Consider the following 25,933-nt stretch of genomic DNA (forward strand, 5'->3'; position numbering starts at 1 on the left):
CAGAACAGAAGTGCTCTACCACTTTGAACATGTGAGTTAACGTGGGGTGTGTGTGTATATGTGTGTGTGTGTTTATTAAGTAGGGAATGTTGAGAAAACTTGAGAAGAAAACAGATTAATTTAGCAAAGTCTAATTTTTGAAAGTTTTATTGATGCGAATATATTAAATTCTATGATTGATTTGTTTTGCTCTACTGAATAGATGTGTTCATTAAAGAAAATTGCCTGAGGGTCATGGTCTATGTTCAAATGACTCTCGTTCTGAGATGTATTCTTTAGTGAAGAGGGGGAAGTATAATGGCTCATCAATGCCTTAAAGGTAACTGTGACAATACAATAATGTTAAAGAATCACAGAATATAAATGTGAAGAGTCACACTATTTTTTAAAGCTGTAAATATCTATGGTTAGGTTTGTGTTTAGCACATTCACTTAACAATTTAAAGGAGAAATTGTAAATGAACAGAATACACTGGACTGTTCAGTTACTCACCTCCTGTAACAATACTTATGTTCTACAAGTGATGCTGGACAGCGCCCCTAGGTTGCTGTGTTACTGTATCCTAGCATTTCATAGGAGCTATTGATTTAGGAAAGAGCTGGTTGAGCTTAAAAAGGAGGGATTTACACCATGGATTAGAAAATTGTTTCAAAATATAGTAGCAACTGAATAAATTGCTTGTAAAAATATAAGCAATAGTAAATGATGATTGGGCAACCCTTTTGATAAAACACATTGCCGAGAGGGAGTAACAGCTTTAGCATGTGTGTCTATCTAGTACTATTTAAACCCTCTCTCAATCTTCATAAAGATTGAATTTCGCTATTCAAGTATTATGAAATAAATTTGCATTATAGCTTCCTAAAGCTTTTTGCCTTACCTTTTCCAGGTTTGAAGTGTGTTTGTCTTTTGTGTGACTCTTCAAACTTTACCTGCCAAACAGAAGGAGCATGTTGGGCTTCCGTTATGTTAACCAACGGAAAGGAACAGGTGATCAAGTCCTGTGTCTCTCTCCCAGAATTAAATGCGCAAGTCTTCTGTCATAGTTCCAACAATGTTACCAAAACGGAATGCTGCTTTACAGATTTTTGCAACAACATAACTCTGCACCTTCCGACAGGTAAAGGGTTTATCTTTGTTCATGCCAAATTTAATTGTACTCTTGGAAAGTTATATACACATGATAGAAATCAAACTGTTTTATGTTTCTTTAAATAAGAAAATCTGTTTTACAGTTCTCTCTCTCCCTTTTTTTGTTTTTGGTAAAATTCTCTAGAGCCTAGTTGAGATTGATTTTTTAAAAATTGCGCAAGACTGTCAAAACATTGACAACAGCATAACAATTTTGAAGAAATCTGTACACGAGTTGTATTTTTTGAAGTGATTAATGAACCTAAAGTAAAATATAAATTTTTATGGATTCTCTTAAAGGAAAGAAATTAAAATGTATACCAAGAAAAAGAAGAGAAAAAAGAGCAAAACAAAAATAGTAGATTGCCAACTTTTATGGAGACAGAATCTTTTTTTCATAGGTAACTTCTGCATATCTTCTTTGCCCACACTCAAGTGAGAGCACTCATTAACAGAAGACAGATAGAATGGAATTTGACCCTTCATTATTGTGCAAATATATTCTTGCCTTTCCCCCAATTTCATGGAGTTTTATCCTAATTTACAAGGTACAAAAATCTTAATCTGGCCTTTTATCAATAATCTGGAGTCTGAAATTTTGGGGGCTAGTAAGGGGCAAGTAATTCAAATTAAAAACTAATTTATGACATGAAAATGTCCTGCTTGTAGATTTTCTTTAGTACGTTAATATCTATACACAAATACATATTCTTCCTCACAAATGAACATTTACATGTACTGTTATCCAATCTCAGATGTTCATATATCACCATATTCTAATATAGTATTTTTAACCTATTATTATTATTATTTTTAATAAATTAACTGCTCTCCCCCTTTTTTACTGGAGAACATTTACTTTATGCAAAAACTTGACATTACTTCTACAAATGAAAAACCAATTTACTTGCCATAAATAAAAGGTAACTACGTAAATAAACAAATGTACTGACTGCATTACAGTTAGGTATTTTGTATTTTCTTTTTGTTTAAAAGAGAAGACAGTGGTGTTAAAGACATACTAACATGAAATGAGTGCTTTTGATACATAATCAGAAAAACTAAGAGAACTAGAGGAGAAATTCTTGTGTGATTCAATGTTATTTAGTATCATGTTGGTTTACCACTCCAATTAATCTCAAGAACCCTTAAAAATCATTTCATGAACCACCCCTAATACTTGTCCCATTCTTTGAGAAACACTACTCTGAAGCATTATCCTATATGTTACGACCTCAGAAGTCATACTTGGCATATTTCATCCCCCAAAGCTACTAGGAGTCTTTGATTTTAGACCACAGTTATTTTGTCTCAGATTCCATAGACTTCCTTGGTTTGATAGTGATCTGGTATCTATTCTGATACCAGAATTTTTCTTTCCTTATATATTCTCCCCTGATTTTGGTGGACCAGAGAACCCTAAAATGAAGGTCCCCTATATTTGATGCTGGTCTTCCCATGACAAGATCCAAAAGATTAAGGAGGGGAAGGAAAGTCTCCATATTAGGCTGTGGCAATGACCTCTTTAATGTGTCTTCTTAATAAAGAATTATCCATAAGACCATGTTCTGCCAGTCAGTATGGGTACAAGACAGTACTTTGACTGCAACAAAAGGTCTTGGAGGACAAAATGGTTCACACGCAGTTGGGCAAATTAAAGGTGCTTAGCGCAGCTAGGATGTGGGTCCTTCCCAGCCCAACTCTAAACTGTCTAACTACTGAGATGCCTATGATCTACCTTTAAGTCCGCTTGGGAACCAGACTTTCTTTTTAAAAAATCAGTTTTATTGAGGTATAATTTGGATATAATAAAATGCACACATCTTAAGTGCACAGTTTGATGTGTCTTGACACATACATTTGTGTAACTGCCACAACATTTCCGTTACCTCAAAATGTTCTCAGTCAATCGCCACTTTCACCAGGGCCGGGAAACTCATCTATTTTCTAATAGCTGTAGATTAATTTTTACTGGAGTTTCACATAAAAGGAGTCCTATGGAAGATATAATTTTGCACTTGGCTTCTTTCACTCAGCATGTTTTTGAGATTTATTCATGAAGTTGGGTATATCAGCAGCTTGTTTCCTTTTTACTGCTGGGTAATATCCCACTGTATGTTTTGTTATTTTTACGTTTTCATCCACAATGGGTATTCAGGTTGTTTTCATTTTGGGGCTGTTATTAACAAAGCTGCAATGAACAATTGAGTACAAGTCTTTGGAGATATGTTACCTTTCTCTTGAGAAAATACCTAAGAGTGGAATTGAATGGTCAAATAATAACTATATGTTTAATTTATAAATCTAATCTCCCAAATAGTTTTCACACTGCTTATACCATTTTATGTTCCCAATAGAAGTGTATGATAGTTCCATTTGATCCATATTTTTGTCAGCACTTGGTATAATCAGTCTTTTTAATTTTGGCCATTCAAGTGATTGTATAGTGGTATTTCATTGTGGTTTTAATTTGCATTTCCCTAATGATGATCAATTATTTTTTTCTTGTGCACATTGGACATTTGTGTTTCTTTCTTTATAAAGTGTCAAATATTTTACATATTAAAAAAACTGCGTTATCTTCTTATGGTTGAATTTAAGAGTTCTTTATATATTCTGAATACAAGTCCTTTATCAGATATGTATATTATGCCTATTTTCTCTCATTCTGTGGATTGACATTTTGCTTCCTTGAAGGTGTCTTTTGCAGAGTAGAAGATCAAAATTTGATGAAGTATATTTTATCTTATTAAAAATTATTAATGGTTCACATATTTCATGTCCTGAGAAGTCTTTATCTATCCAAAGGTCATAAATATTTTCTTTTATGTTTTCTTGTAGAAATTTTAACATTTCAGCTTTTACATTTAGGTCTATGTTCAATTTAAATTTAATTTTTGTTATTATGTGAGGTTAGGTGGAGTTTTATTTTTTCCACATGTATATGAAGTTGTTCCTAGCATCATTTGTGGAAAAATCTATCCTTTCAATTACTTTGACCCTTTGAATTAAAATAAAGTGACCATGTATATGTGGGTATATTTCTGGCCTCTATATGTCTATACTTATGTCACTATCAAACTTTCTTGATTATTGTAGCCTTATAGTAAGTATTAAAATCAGGTCGTATGACCCCTCCAACTTTGTTCTTTTTCAAAATTGATTTGGCTATTCTAAGTCCTTTGAATTTCCATTTAAATTTTGGAATTGGTTTGACAATTTTCACAAAAATATGATGAAATTTTTATTAGATTGAGTTGAGTATGGATTATTTGGAGAAAATAGTCATGTTAATAATATTAACTCTTTTGATCCATGAACATAGTATGTTTTTCCATTTATTTAGTTTTTCTTCAGTTACTCTTAGTGTATTGTAGCTATCAGAAAACAGGTCTTATACATATTTCCTTGAATTTATCCCTAAGTATTGCATGTTTTTAGATGCTACTATAAATGGTATTTTTAATATATCAATTTCTAAATGTTAACTGCCAGTATATGAAAATAAAATTAATTTTGTATATTGACCTTATATCCTGTAAGCTTGTGAAAATAGCATATTAGTTCTAATAGCTTTTTAAAAAATTCTTTGGCATTTTCTACATACAGAATAATCTGTGAGTACAGACAGTTTTACATCTTCCATTCTGATCTCTATACATTTTATTTCTTTTTCTTGTTTTTTTGCACTGGCTAGGATCACTAATATGATGATGAGTAGGCGTGGTTAAAGATCCTTGCCTTTTTCCTGGTTCTAGGAGGAGTGCACTCACTCTTTTACCATTAAATATGAAGTTTTTTTTGTAGATCCCTGTTATCAACTGAGGAAATTTGCTTTTATTGCTAGTTTTGGGAAAGTCTTTTTTAAAATCATGAATGGATATTAACATTTTTCAAGTATTTTCATGGATTTATTGAGATTATAGCATGACTTTTCTTCTTTAGTCTACTGATATGATGGATTATCTTAATTGGCTTTCAAAGATTACTTATAACAGGGAAGGTATGTATTATCTAGCCAGTTAATTAATATGTCTACAAAAAATGTTATGTGACATTTAATTGATATCAAATTTCTTTACATAAACTAAAAATTTGTTTCTTTTAGTGACATGGGTATGGTAAATTGACATTGAATTGAGTAGGATTGCATATGCAGTCATCTTGTGTTAGGTTGTTCTCTCTGTGAGGCAGCACTGAATGGTTATTAGCTGTGTTTGGAACAGCAGCTGTTGGAGAGGAGTTGGGAACCTCTAGGCTGAGCTGTGATATAGCCAGTGCCAAGAACTCTGCTGTTTTTGTGTCATCAGGTGAGTGTGATTGATATCCCCTGCTCTGCCTAGTAAGAATTTATCAATTCCAAATGTGATCACATGTATATGAAATATATAAAAGCACGCTGAAAAGTAGACAGTGTGATATTTCCACAGTACTTAATCCTCTGCATCACATTCATGGGTAAAATGATAGAAGAAAAGGTTGAGAGGTGACCAGAACAGGTTGGAGAAACTCTGGGACTTCCCTTTTCAGTTTCAGCTGAAAGCTAAGTGGATCCTTCCCTTTTGGCTCTTTCATTCATCACCCCAGATTGTGGTGTCATTTCTGGCTAACTGACTTCATGTAGGTACAGTTACCCACTCTTGTCATGTTTCAGCTGGCTCTTTTCCGTCCGTAAGTCCTGTTTGTGATGATTGGGCTCTTGCTTTGTTTCTTTGTGACAAACTTCCTACCTTGAATACATCTCGTGACTTTTTTCTCCCCCCTTCCTCTCCCTGATGGTGTCCTAGTAACTCAGCAACTGGAGATCTGTAGGCACAAACTCTTGCCCTCCTAAAAATCCTCTTAAGTGTTTGATTCTAATTCTTAAAACTTTAGACCAGTGGCTTTCATACAGCTTTCCATTGTGGCACACAGAAAGAAATACATTTTATATAATTTCCCCCAACCCACATGCACACACATCTGAAACAAGAATTTCACAAAATATTCTTACCCATAAAATGTACAAGGTACTCTGTGCTCTTTCATTAAGTAAAAATGCTGATCAGACCCCGTAAGTTGTTTACATATTTACAGTTGAAGAGAGACTGCTTTAGTTGATATTTAAAATGTGGTAATTTTAAATGCAGCAAGGACATTTATTATTTTAATTAACTAGCTCAACAAACTATTAAGAATCTGGTTACTATTTTAATTTACAATGTTTTTCTTTTAAGTGGCCTTTTAAAACCTTCTTACCCATTCATTTATAATACTAAATTGGATTAAAGTTGAATTAATTCAGATCATTGTAAGCAGGATTTGATTTAGATCACATTAAATTTGATCACTTGCCCTTAAAAAAAAGTACTTCCTTGCTTCACATTGCATGTGGGTTTAATTTTCAGGAGTTAATTTTTTTGATAGAAGTAATTTTATAGTTTAGTAGAAATATAACATTAGAAAAATTGCTCGTTTCCCTGAAGCTTATTGTAGTAGATATCTTTGATGTCACTGGAGTGACCTTCCAAGTTCAACTATTATCACAAATATTTAGAGGGCTTTTTTCTAAGTAAACTTGAAAGGTGAAAACCATTTCCAAAAACAGGCATGTATTTGACTAGTGCTTGGAGCTCATGTCTCTACTAATAGTAAATATGTTATTTTCATTATACGAACATACTGAATATTTAAATAATACAATTAATATAGGCTACGCAAATCAGTTAAGCAAGAGAAACATATGTATTTTATGTAGTGTAACCTAATTTCTTATTACTGTTTATTTCTAGACCAGATAAAAATAGCTCTTTTAAACTCCAAAAATATCTGCCCACCTTTCTGGATTCTACTTGTCTTTCCCTGACTCCAGTGACTTTAGATCTAGTACTCTCAGGCTTCAGTACATTTCCTGCACAGTAACTCATGCAGATTGACCACTCACAGCTTCCTCTGAAATTAGGAGAGAAGCCACTTTGGTGGGAAAAATTCACCTCAAAAATAAATGATGTTTTCTTAGCTCTTCAAGAGCATTTCCATTTCAATAAAAAAAGGACTTATTTACCCAAATTAGTGCGTACTTTTGGGGTGGAGGATGGGGAGGGGGATTGTTTTCAGGGTAAACAAACAAATAATAAGTGACAAAGTTCCATTCTTTTGGAAAATGTTCCAAAAGATGTTTGGGGTGTGTGTCCCTGTAATGGGTTCTGTCTGTGAGCCCTCTAATAAGTTCTCACAGTTTCTTTACTGGTTTTGTGTAAGTTGGGCCTTCTGTATCTATTCTTCAAGCTTCTTAAACTGTTTTCCCTATATTTTCTAATATTTGAGTCTCTGATAATTAATTAATAATATCTACAGCTTCTATGAGTTTGAATCTGCTGACTCATATTCTGGGTGGCTACTTTCCTTGCGTGTTTTTTAATTTTTGATTGTGAGTTCATGTTTTGAGAATCATATCTGGAGGAAACTTTTGATGCCTGTATTTAAAATATGTTCCTCCAGAGGAGATTTATATTAGCTACTGCCAGGTATCTGGAAGTGCTACCAACTCCAACCCATTCAGTGTTTTGATTACGTTTTTTTGGCCAACATATAGCATGAATTCTGGCTCTAAGCCTGCCTATATAGATGCACACTTATGGTGAGGACCTCTCAGAGAGGTTTTTTTTTGCTCTACCCAAAGTCAAGGTTGAGACAGACAAATAGATGAATAAACACCCTGTCTCTCTCTGCAGAAATTTTCTATTTTGTTTTATTTTCAATGTAATGCCATTCATATTTGACTGATTTATACCAGGATCTCTGATCTGACCTTTCACAATTTCAGGAACCATGTTTTATTTCCTGATCTTGTTATACAATCTGATAAACTAAGCACTGAACTACCAAGAACTGGCAGATGCCTCCAGGGTAAATGGCAGTCCCAGTGCTCAGATACCTCCTGGGATTTGCATTTTATTTTTGGCTGCTGAGCAATTCATTTATTTTCCTCCCAGGTTAATCATATAATAGAAAAAAGACTTTTTCATTTATATTTTATTCAGCATTTTTGTGTGTGCTGTACTAAGAAGGGCTCTGTGGACATCTAAAGTGTAACTTGGCAGAAGTGGAAACTCCAGGATGGTTTATTTTTGAAATGATGCTGGCATAATTATCTATCCATCTGGAAGAAAACAGGGCTGTACCACAGTGTCATACCATATACAAAAATAAATTACAGCTTGATTAAATATCTAATTGTGAAACATAAAACAATTTAAATGTCAGAGGAAAATTTAGGAAAAAAAGGGTTTTTATGACTTTACAGTATGGAAGCTGTTTTTAAGTAAGACAGGAAATCCAATTGCTGTAAAAGGAAAAGACAGATATAATTGACTACATGCAAACTAAAATAAAAATGAATAATAAAAGATAACATAAATAAAACCAAGATAATGAAATATGCGATAGAAATATTTATAGCATATATGACTGGAAAAAAAATAACTATTTAAAAGATAAAGAGCCTCTGTGTATGTGTGTGTGTGCATGTGCACATGCCTGTGTACATGGCAAGGGAGAGAGTGGAAAGAGAGAGAAGGAGAGGGGGTGCTAAATGAAAAAATGGGCAAAAAACACACATGGAAATTTTACAGAAGAGAATCTTCAAAGTGGTAAAGTATTGAAAAGATGTTCAACAAAACTAATAGCTGGGGAGATGCAAATTAAAACAACATACTATTATTTTCCACCCACTGGATTGGTAAAAGGTAAAGGAGGATGTTTTCAACTAAAAGTATCAGAAACTTAGATAATATCTTAACTAGTGAGGGAGTTCACAGCCTCAGCATGACAAGAAATCTGGAAGTAGGTTCTTTCTATGATTTGTTAACAAAGAGACTCAACAGTGTCAACAGCCTACTTCCAGTTTTCTTTTTATGTGAATTGGTGAACACCATTATTGTTTAAGACATTATTATCTAACTTTCTGATGCTCTTATCTGGTACATTTTTTTCCTCACGTGTATCTGCTTTTTCTAACAAGGGAAATGTTGGGTTTTGCTATTAACAATTTGAAGATTCAGGGAAGACAAAAGTAAAACATCATGATTTGCTCAGATTGGGTCGTCTAATAGAAACTGCCATGTTTAGCAGAATTATCAAAGGTCTCTTTCCTTATTGCAAGTTTAAACCAGACGTAAATACATCTCCTTCTAACCTCAGGGAGGAGGCTTGGGTTTATTACTAAGCAGAACAGGGGAAAAAAAGAAATAATGACAAGCAACAACTTTAAAACAAACCAAAAACCTTATTCTTGAGAAGCTGTGGACATAGCATAGCCATCACATGGATTTTAAACCTGAGTTTCCATTGTCTGAGTGGTACTCTCCAGAAGAAAAACTTTTTTAAAGTATACCCAGACCAATAGTGTCCCCAGTTGCCTGCCAGAAGAAAGTTCAAACTCTCTGGAGAAAGGCACTTTAATATTAGGTCTCAAAGAGACACAACAAACACTTTTTCAAGGACATGAGAAGTACATAATGAAGAACAAGGACTCCAAGCTTACAGGGGTTCAGAACAGCATGAGCATGAGCCAATAGAAGAGAGCACAAAGTTTCATATATTGGAATTATCAGACAATAATTATAGAGTAGCTATTCTATGTTTAAAGAAACAAAAGGCAAATTTGAAAACATTTGTTAGAGAATAGGAAATTATAAAACAATGACCTAGCAGATTTGAACAATATTGAAAAAAACTTTTTAAAATTAAAGATACAATAACAAAAATTAGAAACTTAATGTATAGGTTTAACTACAATTTGTATAACAACAACTGAAGAGAGAATTAGGGATCTGAAATATGGGTCCGAAGAAACTATTTTGTATTCAGTAATAAAGAAAATACATAATGGAAAATATGGAAGAGAGGGTGACAAATAGAGGAAAGTATAAGAAGGTTTGATATGTGCTTTTACATATACCATGCATAGATTACATTAATAAAAATGTTGACATATTACTAGCAGGCAAAATTAACTTCAATGAAAAAAATTACTAGAGTTAAAAAGTTCACTTTTTAATGATTAAAGTTTCAATTTACCAGGGATTCTTTTTTCTTTTTAATTATTTTAAATTTATTTTTGGCTGCATCAGCTCTAGTTGCGGTACTCAGGATCTTCGTTGAGGCACACAGGATCTTTCGTTGTGGTGCGTGGGCTCCTCACTGTGGCACACAGGCTTCTCTCCAGTTATGGCATGCAGGTTTTCTCTTCTCTAGTTGTGGCGCATGGGCTCTGTGGCGCGAGGATTCCAGAGTGTGTGGGCTCTGTAGTTTGCGGCACGCAGGCTCTCTAGTTGAGGTGCGTGAGCTCAGTAGTTGTGGCACGCGGGCTTAGTTGTCCCGCAGCACGTGGGATCTTAGTTCCCTCACCAGGGATCAAACCTGTGTCCCCTGCATTGCAAGGCAGATTCTTTACCACTGGACCACCAGGGGAAGTCCCTACCAGGGATTCTTAATAAATTTAAATTTCTGTGTACTTAAGAATATGGTCTCAGACTTTCCTGGTGGCACGGTGGTTAAAAATACACCTGCCAATGCAGGGGACACAGGTTTGATCCCTGGTCCAGGAAGACCCCACATGACGTGGAGCAACTAAGCCTGTGCACCACAGCTACTGAACCTGTGCTCTAGAGCCTGTGAGCCACAACTACTGAGCCCATGCGCCAAACTACTGAAGCCCTCATGATCTAGGGCCCGCGTGCCACAACTACTAAGCCTGCGTGCTGCAACTACTGAAGCCCACGTGCCTAGAGCCCATGCTTTGCAACAAGAGAAGCCACCACGATGAGAAGCCTGCACACCACAAGGAATAGTAGTCCCCACTCGCCGCAACTAGAGAAAGCCCGTGTGTGGCAACGAAGACCCAATGCAGCAAAAAAAAAAAAAAAAGAAAAGAAAAAAGAATATGGCCTCAAAAATAAAGCAAATATTTACAGATCTATAAGGAGAAATAAAGAAGTCCGTGATCTCAGAAGGAGATTCACCACTGTCTTGGTAATTGATAGAATAAGTAGATTTTTTTAAAAAACCAGTGAGACTACATAAGGTTGAAACAACATGATTTATGAGCAACCTAATTTTTAGAAAATTATAATGTAAATTGTAATAGTCTTATGACGTATCTGTAAGGAAAATTTCAAAGCCCAAGACGTTCTACCACAAAATTCTGCTAAATTTCCAGGAACAGATAACTGTGTAACTGTTACACAAACTCTTCCAAAACATGGACAAAAAAGAAACACTCCTTAACCTATTTTATGCATAACCTTGGTATCAAAACCCAACAAAGACAGTATGTAAAAAAGAAATTACAAGCCATTCTCATTTATGAGCACATATGTAAGTATCCCAACTTTAACCTGTAACAATACAGGAAAAGGGATTCTGGGAAGCACAGTACAAGGAGAAATGATTATTTGCCAAATCAGGATAATGATTACCCTGGAGGTTGGGAAAGGATATGATCATGTTGGGTATCTCCGAGTGGGGGAACAGGTAGTGGGTAAGGGGGCTGGTGATCCATGGGGGTTTATAATTATTTTTATGCTCAGTGTATATGTTGTATGCACTTTTCTGTATATTTATTATATTTCACAACAAAAGGAAAACAAAACATCAAGTTTCAAAGTAACTTTTTTTGGCCACACCGCGCGGCACGAGGGATCTTAGCTCCCCGACCAAAGATCAAACCCGCACCCCCTGCGTTAGAAACACAGAGTCTTAACAGCTGCACCACCAGGGAACTCCCAAAGTAACTTTTGAGTATGGGTAAATTTATGAAAATTACACATTCTCTTAACATCCGGAGTTGATATCGGAGAGCTAACCAGCTGAGGACATTATTTAATTCTTTCTTTATAAATTTTCATACTGTTTGTTTTGTTGCAAATGTGTTCTTTTTCTAATGAAAAAATCTAATGGATCAAAGTTTGCTAAGACTATAAATGTTTCAAAGACATCTAGTTTCCTCCAATACCCATTTAGTAGCAGAACCTAGACTTACCTAGGTGTATGGCTCTCCTACCAACTGACAGTATTTTCAGCTACTCTTACTGGTAGGTGTGGCGTAAGTTGTGGCTAATGAGTTGACTGGCAGTGTTTTGGAGAACTTCTGAGAAGACCCATTTAAAACAGAACTGGCACCTTATATGCCATCCTCCATCATGCTGCCTGGATGTAAAGGATGGAGTTTAGCAGCTGCCTTGGACTACATGATAGGGATGGAAACAAGGGAGATGAAAGGACCCTGACCAAAAACTACATGGAACCAACCTACTGACATTGGACTATCCATCTTCAAATTTCTTTTACGTGAAAGAGAAAATGAAACTTCTGTATAGTTTCCTCTGTCATTAGTAGCTAAATCTAATTCTAATGAACATAGAAACAGCAAAACAAGTCATTGAGAGTTCTACCTGCTTATTGGTTGTACCTCACCCACAGACAGGTTTCATTTGATCTACGTAGTTTCTGGGAGAAAAGAGTGAGTTTCTTTATAATGTTAAACATTGAGTCAGTATAAAACTCCAGACATCTGGCTTATCTTGAAAAAATCAGAAGCTTTGGCATTCTTGAAGTTGGCTGTAGCAGAAGTGACTGATTTCCTTATTGGGCATGAGCTTTCCTTGTTCATTCATTCACTCATTCAATACCTATTGAACTTATATCCACTGGCCTAGAGTTCCTACTATCAGTAGTTTAGTCTATTTTCTATTTTAATATAGTTGGGTTATTCTGTTTAATATAATTTTATGTCTGACTTTCCTTTCTTATTATTAAAACATGTCTTTCCTATGTGAAGGAATCACATTTTGTTGCTTGTTTCTTTCATAGTGGGTTGCATTGTGATTTGTAACAAATGATTTCTGGTGACTCTAGGTGACATCGGAGACATGCTCTGAGAAATAGTGGTGATGTCAAATAGCATCAAGAACATTCTAAAATTGTCTATGAAAGTTCATCGAGGATAAGGTTAGGAAACCTGGGCTAGAGAAACCTCTTATTTATAGGGTTAATTTTTATAGGAACTGCTATTTGGTTTATGCGTGCACTAATTACCACCCTTCATATGGAAATAGAGTATTCAATAAAAACATTCAAGTTCTGGGTATCTTTGTTCCCATTTTGCTACCAAAACATACAGTGACTGAAAGGGTAAGTGTAATAATAATTTCTGATTTTTCCTTTTGGAGTTCAATACACTATTTTAATACTATCGTATTTTTGACTAATTCAAATAATTAGTTTCAATAAAGAAAATACATGCACAACATTAAAATGTGAGTACTTTCCTAATTAACGTCAGTACAGTTTTCACCTTCCTGTTCTCAACTGTGTAAAGAAAAAAAGAACAATTTATTATTTATATCAGCTAGGGTAGATGAACAATGCATATTGTTAGGCACATGTCTAAATTAGACTTTAAGGCAAACTGAAGGATTACATTTGAAGGAAGATAAAATGTGAAAACATTAGAATTGAATTTATCAAAATTAATCATTTTAAAGCGTGCTATAATTATAAAAATTTGCAGGCTCAGATAGTGAATATTATTCTTTGGGGAGCTGAAAAGTCTTGCTATCTTAATCCCTTTAAAAAATCCATTGTTGTCTCAACTTTTATGGTTTTCTATTTTAAATGTAAATTTATTGCTCTAGGCAGTGTAAGGTGATATCAACATGCTGAGAAATACTCATGGGACCCCTTGTGGAATTGTTCTGCCACCACATGAACAAATCCATTTGTAGCTCATTCTCTGAGGATTCCCCACACACCTGACAGGTGTGCCAGACAGGGATTTTTTTTTCCCCATAAGCTGAAAGATGCTATGATTTTTACATTTTGAAAAGTCTATGAAATATAAGCATACAAAAAGTCAAACTTGTACTTTAAATGTTTAATATAGGAAGCATTTCTTGTCTCAAGGAACAAGTACACTGATTTTAATTATGAAATTTTGTTCATAGGGATTAATAGGAAATTGAAAGTAAAATTTATAACCAATTCTAAATTGAGGATTTTACACTATGTAAGCCCTACTCTTCTCAGTTACATAAATACTATTACCTGTTTACTCAAATATTTTTCATGTGATTATCATATACAGGATGTTGAACTGGGTCAAAATATCATTATCTCATGTAGTCTTTTCCAAATGGACAAGCTGCTTTGTGTGAATGTGTTAGCTGAGGGAGAAATTCTATTAGCGTGAACTTTAGGACAGAGAAGTGTAACTTTTCCTTGTCACCAATATTTTTAAGTGCCTTCTTTGAACAACGCCCTCAGCTATGAGATAGGGTGCTTCTTCCAAGGAACTTTCATTTTTCTTAAGTAAAAGTTTGGCTTAAAAAAAAATTAAAATATTCTTTGAGTAATTACTATCTAATTTCTTTATAGATATGTATCATTCAAGAATACACACTACTATATATAAAATAGATAATCAACAAAGACCTACCGTATAGCACACAGAACTCTACTCAATACTCTGTAATAACCTGTATGGGAAAAGAATCTGAAAAAGTATAGATATATGAGTATATATAACTAAATCACTTTGCTGTACACCTGAAACTAACACAACATGGTAAATCAACTCTACTCCAATATAAAATAAAAAATTAAATAAATTAAAAAATGGATATGTGTTTTGATGACAGATTAAGAAACTGATCTCTGGTGCGTGCCCTAAAATTAAGAAAAACTGCGAAGCCGATTTGAATTCTTCCTACATTGTATTAATCTCACCTCTGCTTGAGTCAGAGTTCTTTCTACCCCTTATGCCAAAGATTATACTCTTCAATCTAACATTCTTATTTCCTTAATATATAAAATCATTGTTATTTTTAAATTCAGGTGCTGGTGGACAAAAGAAGATTTGAGGCTTCTCAGTGTTCCTCCCAGAAAACTGGCAGCACAAGGGGAACTAGCTAGGAAATATTTTGATGTGGGATGCTGTCTGCCTGTTACACATGCATGAACTCAGGCCAGATGTAGACCTTATATACTAGTAGCCATTTATAGATTGATCACTGAATGACGGAATGGCCCATCAATACCTCATCTGATATGGTTAAAAGGCAGAAGTAATTCTCATGTTATTTCTGTCACTGTCATGGCTCAGTTGAATCTCTAGATGAGAAAATATTCTGCCATTGTTCAGTACTTGAGGTTCATGTTGATCAGAAACAACCTGTTTGACATGATTATTCTCACTCTGTGAAGAAGGGGGACCATTTGCTTCCCCCTATAGTGAAGCATGTTGGAGGGATCTAATCAACTTAACTTCTAACTGCATTTTTCTTGGTGACATTTATAAATATAAGGGTCACTGTGAAGAAGTAGGAGGCTAGGACAAGCTCTCGTGGGTGGTGGTGGAGGGCTCCCTGTAATCAGGAGTAAAGAATTACATGGAAATGTTAGACAAATAAAACTGCATTTGTGACTTAACTCCTTGGACCCGTTCTACATCCCATGTGTGTGCTTCACACATGAAAAGTTTTAGTTACATATTCTTTATACTAGACTGATTCATCATGAATGGAACTCTTCATCATGATCTTTTTCTTATCTGCCACATCTCTCGCTCCTACATAAAGTTTTCTCCGTATTTTTACCAGCCAAATTGCTTTGGAATTGTACCCTAGATAGTAGATTTTAAATTCCACAAAGATGTGGACTCTGCTCCACTCTCTGCTCCCCATCCCAGAGAGTTGTTCTCAGTGCAGTATTATACACACCAATCCATTTGGTTCCAGGTTTTGAACCAATTTAGTAAAGCAACCAATTAGAAATGTATTTTCATTACCATCAGGCCAATGTTTGAGATAATGGTACCCATATTTCTGGGTGCTTTGAAATGGCAGGTAAAGGAGAAGATTTGGGAGATTTCTTGTTGCTTAACATGTCACTCTGTTTTTGACAAAAGAAATCATTCCTGTTGAGCTAATTAGCAAGGTAGCTTTGAATATCTTAGAGGTAATGTATTTCTTTTTTCTGTTTCAGCTGCACTTATTATTTCCACACTTTCCCGCCAGAAACCTTTGAACTAAACAAAAGGCTCTTTAATTGAAGTCAGAGGTCATAGAAGTTTATAGGGTAGGTAGATGGACTGTACATCACCATGTCATTCAGTTGTTCCTAGTGGCATTTCTTCTGGTGCCAGGACAGAAACAGACCTATCAGAAAGCATCTCGAGCTACACTGTCTTTTTGGTTGCTTTATTCTGAGAACATTTCAAAGCCACAAGCTGGAGAAACAAATGCTTCCCTTTTCCTGGGGTGGGCGGGGGGCGGGCGGGTGGTAGGGAGGCAGTTGAAGACTTGATATTTATACGTTCATGGATTCAACCTTGCAATAATAGCATCTTTTCGCTTGGGGAAAACTTTTGATAAAAGGAATAGGGGTGGTTCAATGCTAAATTAGTTTGTGGTTTCTTTAGGGGTGCTTTGGACCCTCTTAAATTTAGGTAGCTACTTGCTATAGCAACTTTTGGGAAGGAAGCACTAACCTTGAAATGATTCATAAAAATTCACTTCGTCTGGATGAAGACCTCTGTTTTCTTTGCTCAGATTTGTTTTTAAACAGCTGTCCAGCCAGTATATATCTTTTCAGTCACTATATCCTCATTTTCTGTACATCGCTCCATTGTAATATATCAGTTTCTAGTCAGTTGAATGCCATTCAAATACAGTGAAGAAATATACCTTTAAGTTGAACACAAATATACTACAGAATTTTTGTGTTATTTGAAGGCACTGATCAAGTCCACATCTCTCCTCAGTTCTAAGGCATCTCCTCCTATTAGCATATACTAAAGAAATACAAATTAATTAATATGAAGGTCATATAAATCTCATAAACGTCAATACTTTCATACTTTTAATAAAGAAAGAGAAAAGGTCAGCAGGGGAAGAAACATGGAGATCATGCCCACATTTTCTCATCTTTTTCTTTTCATCTTGAGAAGTTTGCCTCCCTAAAGCCAGAAATAGGAGGTGGCGAGGAGGTAACAGGAACTGTCCTGGGAGAAGCTGAGGCATCTAAACTGGTTCTGAACTTTATTTGGGCAGGAGTAACCACCACAGCTTTCACAATCACCAGTTCCACTCCTGTCTCTATGGAAAGCTGCAAATTCACAAAAATAGTTTAAAAAAATTTCTCCTTTCTTTCCTTTTTTCTTCCTTCCTTCCTCCCTCCTTCCTTCCTTCTTTTTTCCTCTCCCTTTTTTTGTTCTTACCTTCTTACAATCTTTTGCCTTTTGTATGATTCCCTCCAGCTGCCCAGAATCTTCCACCTCATACATTCCCTTCTTCCTGGCTTGTTAATACCTCCTTCCCCTGTGTCATCTTGGTTTAATGGACTGCAGAACTTATATAGGGGAGACTTTTGTAAGCTAGACTCTCATCCATGTGGGCTAGTGTTTGTCTCTTTTTTCCCAACCTCTTCTATTTAATTTACTAGAGAGTGAAATAACTAGAGTTAGCAATGCAGCACTCCCAGACCTCACTTTTGGGATTAACGTATGCCACCATGGAGCTGCTTATTCCGTGGAGATATCACCTCAGTTGACATGGTCTCAAAATTTGGAAATTATCAAATAATAAAAGTTCTCCTGGGACTTCCCTGGCAGTGCAGTGGTTAAGAATCCGCCTGCCAATGTAGGGGACATGGGTTTGATCCCTGGTCCAGGAAGATCCCACATGCCACAGAGCAACTAAGCCCGTGCACCACAACTACTAAGCCTGTGCTCTAGAGCCTGCGAGCCACAACTACTGAGCACACATGCTGCAACTACTGAAACCCGCATGCCTAGAGCCCTGCTCTGCAACAAGAGTAGCTACTGCAATGAGAAGCCCATGCACCACAATTAAGAGTAGCCCCTGCTTGCTGCAACTAGAGAAAACCTGTGCACAGCAATGAAGACCCAATGCAGACAAAAAAATAAAAATAAATAAAATTATAGAAATGGAAAAAATATTTAAAAAAGCAAAAAACAAAGAAAAGAGTTTTCCTATGATCAAGAATGTAAAATCTGGGGCTTCCCTTGTGGCGCAGTGGTTGAGAGTCCACCTGCCGATGCAGGGGACACGAGTTCGTGCCCCGGTCCGGGAAGATCCCACATGCTGCGGAGCGGCTAGGCCCGTGAGCCATGGCTGCTGAGCCTGCGCATCCGGAGCCTGTGCTCCACAATGGGAGAGGCCACAACGGTGAGAGGCCCGTATACCGCAAAAACAAAAACAAACAAAACAAAAAAGAATGTAAAATCTGTTGGGAAAATTAATATTTTCATCCGAGATAACTTATTAAAATGTATTCTTAACTGCACTACTGTCTTTTTCTACCATGACTTATTGGGTGTAGACCACAGTTTTCTTCATTTGTCTCCTGTAGAGATTACAATCAACATTTGGTTTAGAAGATAGTTTTACAAATGTTTGCCTTAAAAATTGCTCAGTGCTTAAGGAGCTCTTTCTGGATGGTGTTGCTAGCCTTTTTCTAGCCGAGTCATCTTTTTTTTCTTACTAACTCGTTTCAGTAAATTGTTCACAAAAGTAGAAACATTGCCCATCTGTAATAAACATCCCTGAGAGCAGTAGCCATCACCAGAGCTGTGCACTTTTATAGATATTATTCTATTTTCAGGCTTGCTGACCTTTCGCCTCTTTATTGGTTGCCCTATATAGTGATGATCTGAGCTCTGCTTAATAGAGCTTTACTAAAATGAAGACAATCAATAAACTTTTTAACAGTAATGTTTATACTGATAGTTCCTAATAACATGTATCAAAATAAAATTTAGCCATATAAATATATCCAATAGTGGAGTTTTATTTTTAAAAACATGTTTAGGTACATGTTTATGTAAGTTGCAAATGGTTAAGTACATTCTGTGGCTTTCTTAGAATTCCTGGAATACCTTTGTGAGGACATAAAAATATGGATGCAACTTGAAATGTAGATTTGAAAGATTATTATGAAGTGGATTATAAAACTTTTTTATAACAGCAAACTTCAGAAGTGCAACTTCCATGGTTAATGATTTCTCATTCAAAGTCAAATCTGAGATCTCTTGTAGCACCTTGTCCTAAGAACACTCAAGGCCAAGCTGTCCTCATATGCACCTGTACAACTTCTAATGATTTCAGAGGAATCCTGCAACACTCAGGAGAAGGAAAGTTGGTGATCTGCCAAAATTCACCTGGCAAAGTAGAAGAGCATGAAATATGTTTGTTTCCAAAGTTCACTTAACAGTTTTAAATATTTTACTCATTGATAGTAGATAGACTACTATTTTTAGGCTTATAGTGAAACTTTTATGAACACATCTTTGAGGAATTTGATTCTTTTTCCTTTAGAATTAAATAATATTTGTTTTCAAATTATGTTCACATATTCTGGTTAACATGTTGTAAGTAAAATTCAAGTGCATTTAGTATAATAAGCTCTCCTGGGTTGTCATTACCAAGAAGGAAGTCTGACTTAATTCCTCCTCTCATTAAGAACTAGCATATGTTTTTTTGGAAGAAATCAGATAATAAATAAGTGAATCTATGATGTGCCAGGTGGTGATAAGATCCAGGAAGTTAAATAAAACAGGACAAGGGTATAGAGAGTAAACGGGGAGTGAGAAGGAAGTACTATTTTAGATAGAGTTGTCAGCCAAAACCATCATCTCTGCCTGCATTATTGCATCAGGCTTCTAATTGGGTTGTAGGTATTTTCCAGGTAAACATCCTCGCCACAAACATTTTTGCAGCAAACAGTTTTTGCCATATAACTAATTGGCCGTAAGGTAATTTTGCCATGAAAGATGAAATAACTGGTTGACAGTTTGGTTTCATTTCTCCATTGATGGAGTACTCCTATTTTTATATTAGATAAATCTTAGCCCTCATAATGGTCTCTACAGTGATGAGTAGATGTGGTGATCTTAAAATACTGGATGATAACAATTATGTCGACTTGATAGAAAAGACAGTAATAAATTACTGGAAGTGTGAAATAAGAGAATGTAAAGCCAGATTGCATACGATACTAGAAAATGATAACATATTGGTTTGCAAATCCTTCGGTGATTTGAAGGTGCAGAGTTGAACCCACATTTCCCATGCAACTTTGGAATGTCCATCAGTAGACGTGTGACAATTTGCCAAGAACAAACAACAGCATAGAGGTTTTCGTGAAGCAATACAAAGCTCAGTTACAAGTATGCATCCGAGCATTTGGAAACTGATACCTCTCTTAATTAAGGAAGAAATTTTAGCGAAAAGGTGTGATGCTGAATGAGGAGACGAATCAACAAGCAAAAACAAAAGGTATAAAATACTATGAACGAAAGACTTGGAAGACAAGTACTTAGGTACAACTCATTAAATAAAATTAGTTATTTATGCAGTATCACCATGAATCTCTTACACATTTTACATGTATTCAAATATTTTGTATTTCACTATAAAGTCTTTTAAATTTTGTTATTCATTTTTCACTGTTTCATTGTTTCCTTTTTTTTTTTTTTTTTTTGCGGTACGCCGGCCTCTCACTGTTGTGGCCTCTCCCGTTGTGGAGCAACAGGCTCCGGACACACAGCCTCAGCGGCCATGGCTCAGGGGCCAAGTGCTCTGAGGCATATGGGATCTTCCCGGACCGGGGCACGAACCCGTGTCCCCTGCATCGGCAGGCGGACTCTCAACCACTGCGCCACCAGGAAGCCCCATTGTTTCCTTTTTAACGTCACTTTTATTTTTTGTTATTTTATCTTTTACAGCAGAATTGCCTTATGGCCAAGTAGTTATTCAGCAAAAATGTTTGCGGCAAAAATGCTTACCATGAAAATACCAGATACATTGTAATTGGTTTCTTAGCTTTTACTTTGTGCCCCTAGTGTCTGTTCACACAGTGGTCACCCAAGATATGTTAGATCCTATCTTTTGTCTGTTCAGAACCCTGTGCCAGCTTCCACTTGGAATACAATTCACAGTCCTTTTAGCCTTCAAGACCCCACATGATCTTTTTCTTTTTGACCTCCCTGACCCCATTTCCTTCTACCTTTCTCCTCATTTACTGCACTTGAGGCAAAGATTGTTCCTGAACACTCCAAGTAGGTCTCCACCTCAGGGCACCTTGCACTTGCTTTCCTTCTGCTGGGAACATGCTTCCCTGAGCTACTTCTCTTGGAGCTCCCTGCCCCCTCCTCAGAGTGGCCTTCTGTGACCAGTCTTTCTAAAGTAGTGTCCCACCATCACTTTGTCTCTTTGTTCTGTTTTCTTTTTCTTCATAGCACTTATGATCTCTTGCTTTTGTATTACATACCCATCTGTGGTTGTGTGAGAACATAAGCACCACAGAGCAAGGATTTGGGCTCTCTCACTCACTGCTATATTTCCATCACCTGGAATAGTGGCAGCATATTGCAAGAGCTCAGTAATTATCTGTGGCTAAAAGAATGAATGTGCCTTAAGGATGGATTGCTGAAAAATGGGGAGAAAATAGTAATAAAATGTCAAATGGTTTGGAGGTTTTAAAAAGGATCGCAGGTGCTAGTGCTTTCCATGATCCTAATTCTATCTTCCATTGTCACCTAGCAGAACGGAACTGCAACTGCATCCTCACCTCAACTCCCTTTCCCCGCCTTTGCTTTTATCATAGAGAGTCTTCACCAACTAACATGAGTGCATACTGTGTAGCTGCACATTATAGATGTAAAATTTTGGTGATCGCATTTCCAATTTCTATAATACTTAACGTGGGTTAACATATGGTCATGTTCTTTCTTTTTTTGATTACAGCATCACCAAATGCCCCAAAACTCGGACCCGTGGAGCTGACCATTATTATTACTGTGCCAGTTTGCCTCCTGTCCATAGCTTCACTGCTGACAGTATGGGCATGCCAAGGTCGACTGTGCACCTACAGAAAGAAAAAGAGACCAAACGTGGAGGAGCCCCTTTCTGAGTGCAATCTGGTCAATGCTGGGAAAACTCTAAAAGATCTGATTTACGATGTGACTGCCTCTGGCTCTGGCTCTGGTATGTGCCTATTGTTCATTTTTCAGTAAGAAAAACTCTGCTTAAAAATAACACCCATTTTAACAAGAAAGGGCCCAAATATTCTTAATTCCATTGTTTAAAATGCTTGATATGGTACATTCTGGCATGGAAACTCCTTTCAGGATTTGAGGAAGAGTAAAAACTGTCCTGGCCTAAAGAATGAAGTCTTCTCAATTGCTTTTTGTGCCTTTAGGTGTTCAGATTCTCATTTTCACATGCCTTCAGAATTTATTTCTGAAGCCAGAAAGAGTTTTTTTTCTCTGCCCTCTCCCACATTATGGTTAGTAATAATCATGGTTGCCGTCTTGGTCACGTTTCATGGGCACAAAATAGTTACGGGGCTTAAGCAGTTGAGTTCTGGGGAAAACATATTAGTTATGCAAAGTAGCGTTCTTTGCTTGTGATTATAAAGGTCTTTGGAATCGGTCCCCTGGGATCAAGAATGTGGTCTTAAAGCATAGAAACGGAAGATGAAAGGGAGCAGCACAGCATTCCTGGGCTGGCTTGTGCTCCTAAGGTTATATGACAACTCTTTCCCTCTTTAATGGAACTTCAGAACCCCTGATGAAGCAGTTCAAAATACCAGGCTGTATTATGGCTTAAATGAGCCTTTCTCATAGCACAAAGCATCTGAGGGCTTTTTGTGTTTCCGGTGACAGAAGAGCGTTGACCCCCGACCCACATCCCGTAATAACAAACTCCCTAAAATGGCAGGGGACTCCCAACTTTCATGTATAATTCCAGAAATCCTGTCAGCATGTGGTGTTGCAGAAACATGAACGAGGGTAAGCCTAATTGAGTCATTTCAGGCACCCCTGCATCCCATCTTGCTTTGGAAAGATCATTAAGGATGATTACGCCAAACAGATTTTGAGGAACTCCCTTGCCCATGGCCTTTGGGAGTGTCCAGGCAGGCACAATTAACAAGGGCAGGTGACAGAGCGTTGGTAGCATCTATGTGGGCATCCATATTTAACAAGAAGCAGCTTTGGACTCAGAAGTATTTATCAGAAAAGAGAGGCCTAGGGCTTCCCTGGTGGCGCAGTGGTTGAGAGTCCACCTGCCGATGCAGGGGACACGGGTTCGTGCCCCGGTCCGGGAAGATCCCACGTGCCGCGGAGCGGCTGGGCCCATGAACCATGGCCGCTGAGCCTGCGCGTCCGGAGCCTTTGCTCCGCAACGGGAGAGGCCACAACAGTGAGAGGCCCGCGTACCGCAAAAAAAAAAAAAAAGAAAAAAAGAAAAGGAAAGAAAAGAGAGGCCTAATTATGTCATCCAGAAAGCCCAGATAGTTGGCTGCTTCTGGGGGCAAGATCGCTTGCTCACTGACCAAAGCCTCAATGTTTACAACATCACTGCACAAATCAGGCGGCATGTTTTCAAAGGAGGAATACTGGAAAGAGTATCTCCAAACTGCGAAGTTTATAAAACTGAAATCCAGATTAAATTGTTGGATAGAAAGTTGACATTTTTTCTTTAAAAGTAAAACTTACTAGGATTTAATACTCTTTCCTTCCTTGAGTGTTACCTTTTGGGGGCCACTGCTCCCTAACTTCCTGAGCCCTGGCAACGTTCTAGGCTCAGAATATAGGCACAGAAAGCTCTGATTTGTGCCAAATTCCTTGAAACCTTTTACAATTTATTAAAAGGTTCAAGTGATTAAATAACCATCTATTTAATCCCCACCAAACCTTTCAGTTCGTATGAAGAGGTAAGGCAGAAATATGTGTTTTGGAGCTACTTCTTGACTATACTTAAGATTGACCAAGGATTTCCCTTTCAAATAAAAGTAATGAAGATTTTATAACTGGAGACTGGATATTTAGTTTAAGAAAGCGGTTGTGAGGCAGGGCATAAAATCAAAAATTAACATTAAGTTTTTTGGTATTTTTGTGCATCTTGAAACCTAAATCTGGACTTATTGACTGCTGGACCCTTTCCTCTTTAGATTATTCTAAGTTCTCTCTTAAAAGAAAGCCGTGAATATACCCAAGCATGGATGATTTCTTTAATGATCAACTTAAAATAGTTCTAGGCACTTTTCTCCAAAGCCAGCTGCATATGTTTGCCAGTGACCACTGGCTAACAGTAATGGATGGCCATACTGCCTTTGATCATCAGGGAGAACGGGTCCATGTGTAGCAAGGCTTCTGTCACAAAAGCTCATGCATAGGAAGGAAATCAGGAGTTCTGCTTCTCCTCTGCTTCTCTTCCCTGGACATCGACCTTAAGCAAGAAGCAGCTTTGTCAGATGTTGAGAGACAAAAATTATGAAGCATATCCCGACCTGGTCAGGGACAGATTTCGAAGAGATATAATGTTCGCAAGAGAGGAAAATGGACTGGTGTTTGACTGGATGGTCTTTGAGAGATCATGGTGTCTCAGGTGGCTTCTAAGAGGCTTGGTAGGTTTCTGCTTTCCTGTCGTGATATAACACTACTGATGGATGGTGACATTTCCATAAGTCAGGCATCAGCCCCTGGTAAAAAAGAGTAACATAGCAGGGAGAGCCAAAGTCCATGTGTCTTCAAAGGAAATCTCTAAGTGTGTAACACAAAAATTACTCAGATTATTTTTGGTGGTTGCTTTGAAAGATGCTGAAGCAGTTTTCATTGTTTTACCTCCTCAACTTAATTGCTGTGCTGAGTACCTTAGATGAAATCCTTCTTTGTCCCTGGTCTGAGGCATTGATTATGTGCCTAATCAATTTGCAGTTTGAAAACATTGGCTTATCTAGTTCTCTAGCCAGTTGTTGTTGTTGTATTGTTGGTATTGTTGTCGTTGTCATTGTTGTTGTGATTGGTCGTGGTGATGCTTTTGTGAGTTTGTGTGTGCAAGACGAGGGGAGGGAAGAGAGAGAGATTGAAATTGTACTTTGGCTTAATAATTGTTAGTACAACTTTCATTGTGTGGCAAGTAGTGAAACTGACTACGGCTTACAAAAATATCCTGGATAGTTTGCTGCTAGAAATCTTTCCAGCTGGGGAGGACTGTAGTCATATCCACTGAATGGTGAGAGCATAAGAATTTGGACTGAAAAACAGTGTTTTAGTTGTAGGTCTGACTTCCACTTATTCCTGGGCAAGTTTTTGACTACCACACAGCCCCAATTTTCTCATCTCTAAATGATAAAGTTGAACCAGATGATCTCAGAAGAACTTTCTGGCTGTGAGGCTTTGTGACTAATTGTTGAGATCCATAATAGCAAATTTATAGTCTGTGCTTATTTAGTCATGGTGGGTGGTTCTCATGCACATGAGAACATCTGAATAAACTGGCTCATTTCAGGAGCAGAGGTCGAAGCCTACAGGAGCTTACAGGGTTGTTGCTATAAGGGTTTCCCAGCCATCTGAGCACAATGACAACTAAACATGACTTTCCCAAATAAATTATACTGTGACCTCTTTAGCTATTTTCCTTCTAATTATAAGAGTAATAAATATTTATGGACTATTGTGGACATTAAGCAAATGTAAAGAATTAGAAAGGAGAATATCACAATTTGCTTCACCCCGATTCCACTAAATAGAAATACCCATCATAGCATTTAGCATATATTCTTTTCAGTCTTTTTCCCGTGAATATTTTCAATAGCTAGATACACTTATCTAGATGGATAGAATGTGCTATGCTATTTGTCTTTAACAAAAGTATTTTTTCACTTAACAAGGTATGGTTTTTATTATAGCAGAAGTACTTTCCTATGTCATTAAGAAATAACTCTTCATAAACA

At 36.8% G+C, this 25,933-nt stretch overlaps 1 protein-coding gene across 1 annotated transcript in view; it reads left to right on the forward strand.

Annotated features, from left to right (window-relative positions):
• ACVR1C (activin A receptor type 1C) overlaps nt 1-25,933 on the forward strand; it is an 85,280-nt gene that overhangs the window by 44,620 nt on the left and 14,727 nt on the right. Inside the window, exons 2-3 of the mRNA XM_027115312.1 lie at nt 891-1,121; nt 21,940-22,179. Coding sequence (XP_026971113.1) covers nt 891-1,121; nt 21,940-22,179 — 471 coding nt within the window. The remainder of the gene's footprint in view (nt 1-890; nt 1,122-21,939; nt 22,180-25,933) is intronic.

The sequence above is a fragment of the Aethalodelphis obliquidens genome, unplaced genomic scaffold, assembly GCF_003676395.1.
Source record: "Aethalodelphis obliquidens isolate GAN/ISIS:26980383/991018 unplaced genomic scaffold, ASM367639v1 scaffold2, whole genome shotgun sequence".
Classification (NCBI taxonomy): domain Eukaryota; kingdom Metazoa; phylum Chordata; class Mammalia; order Artiodactyla; family Delphinidae; genus Aethalodelphis; species Aethalodelphis obliquidens.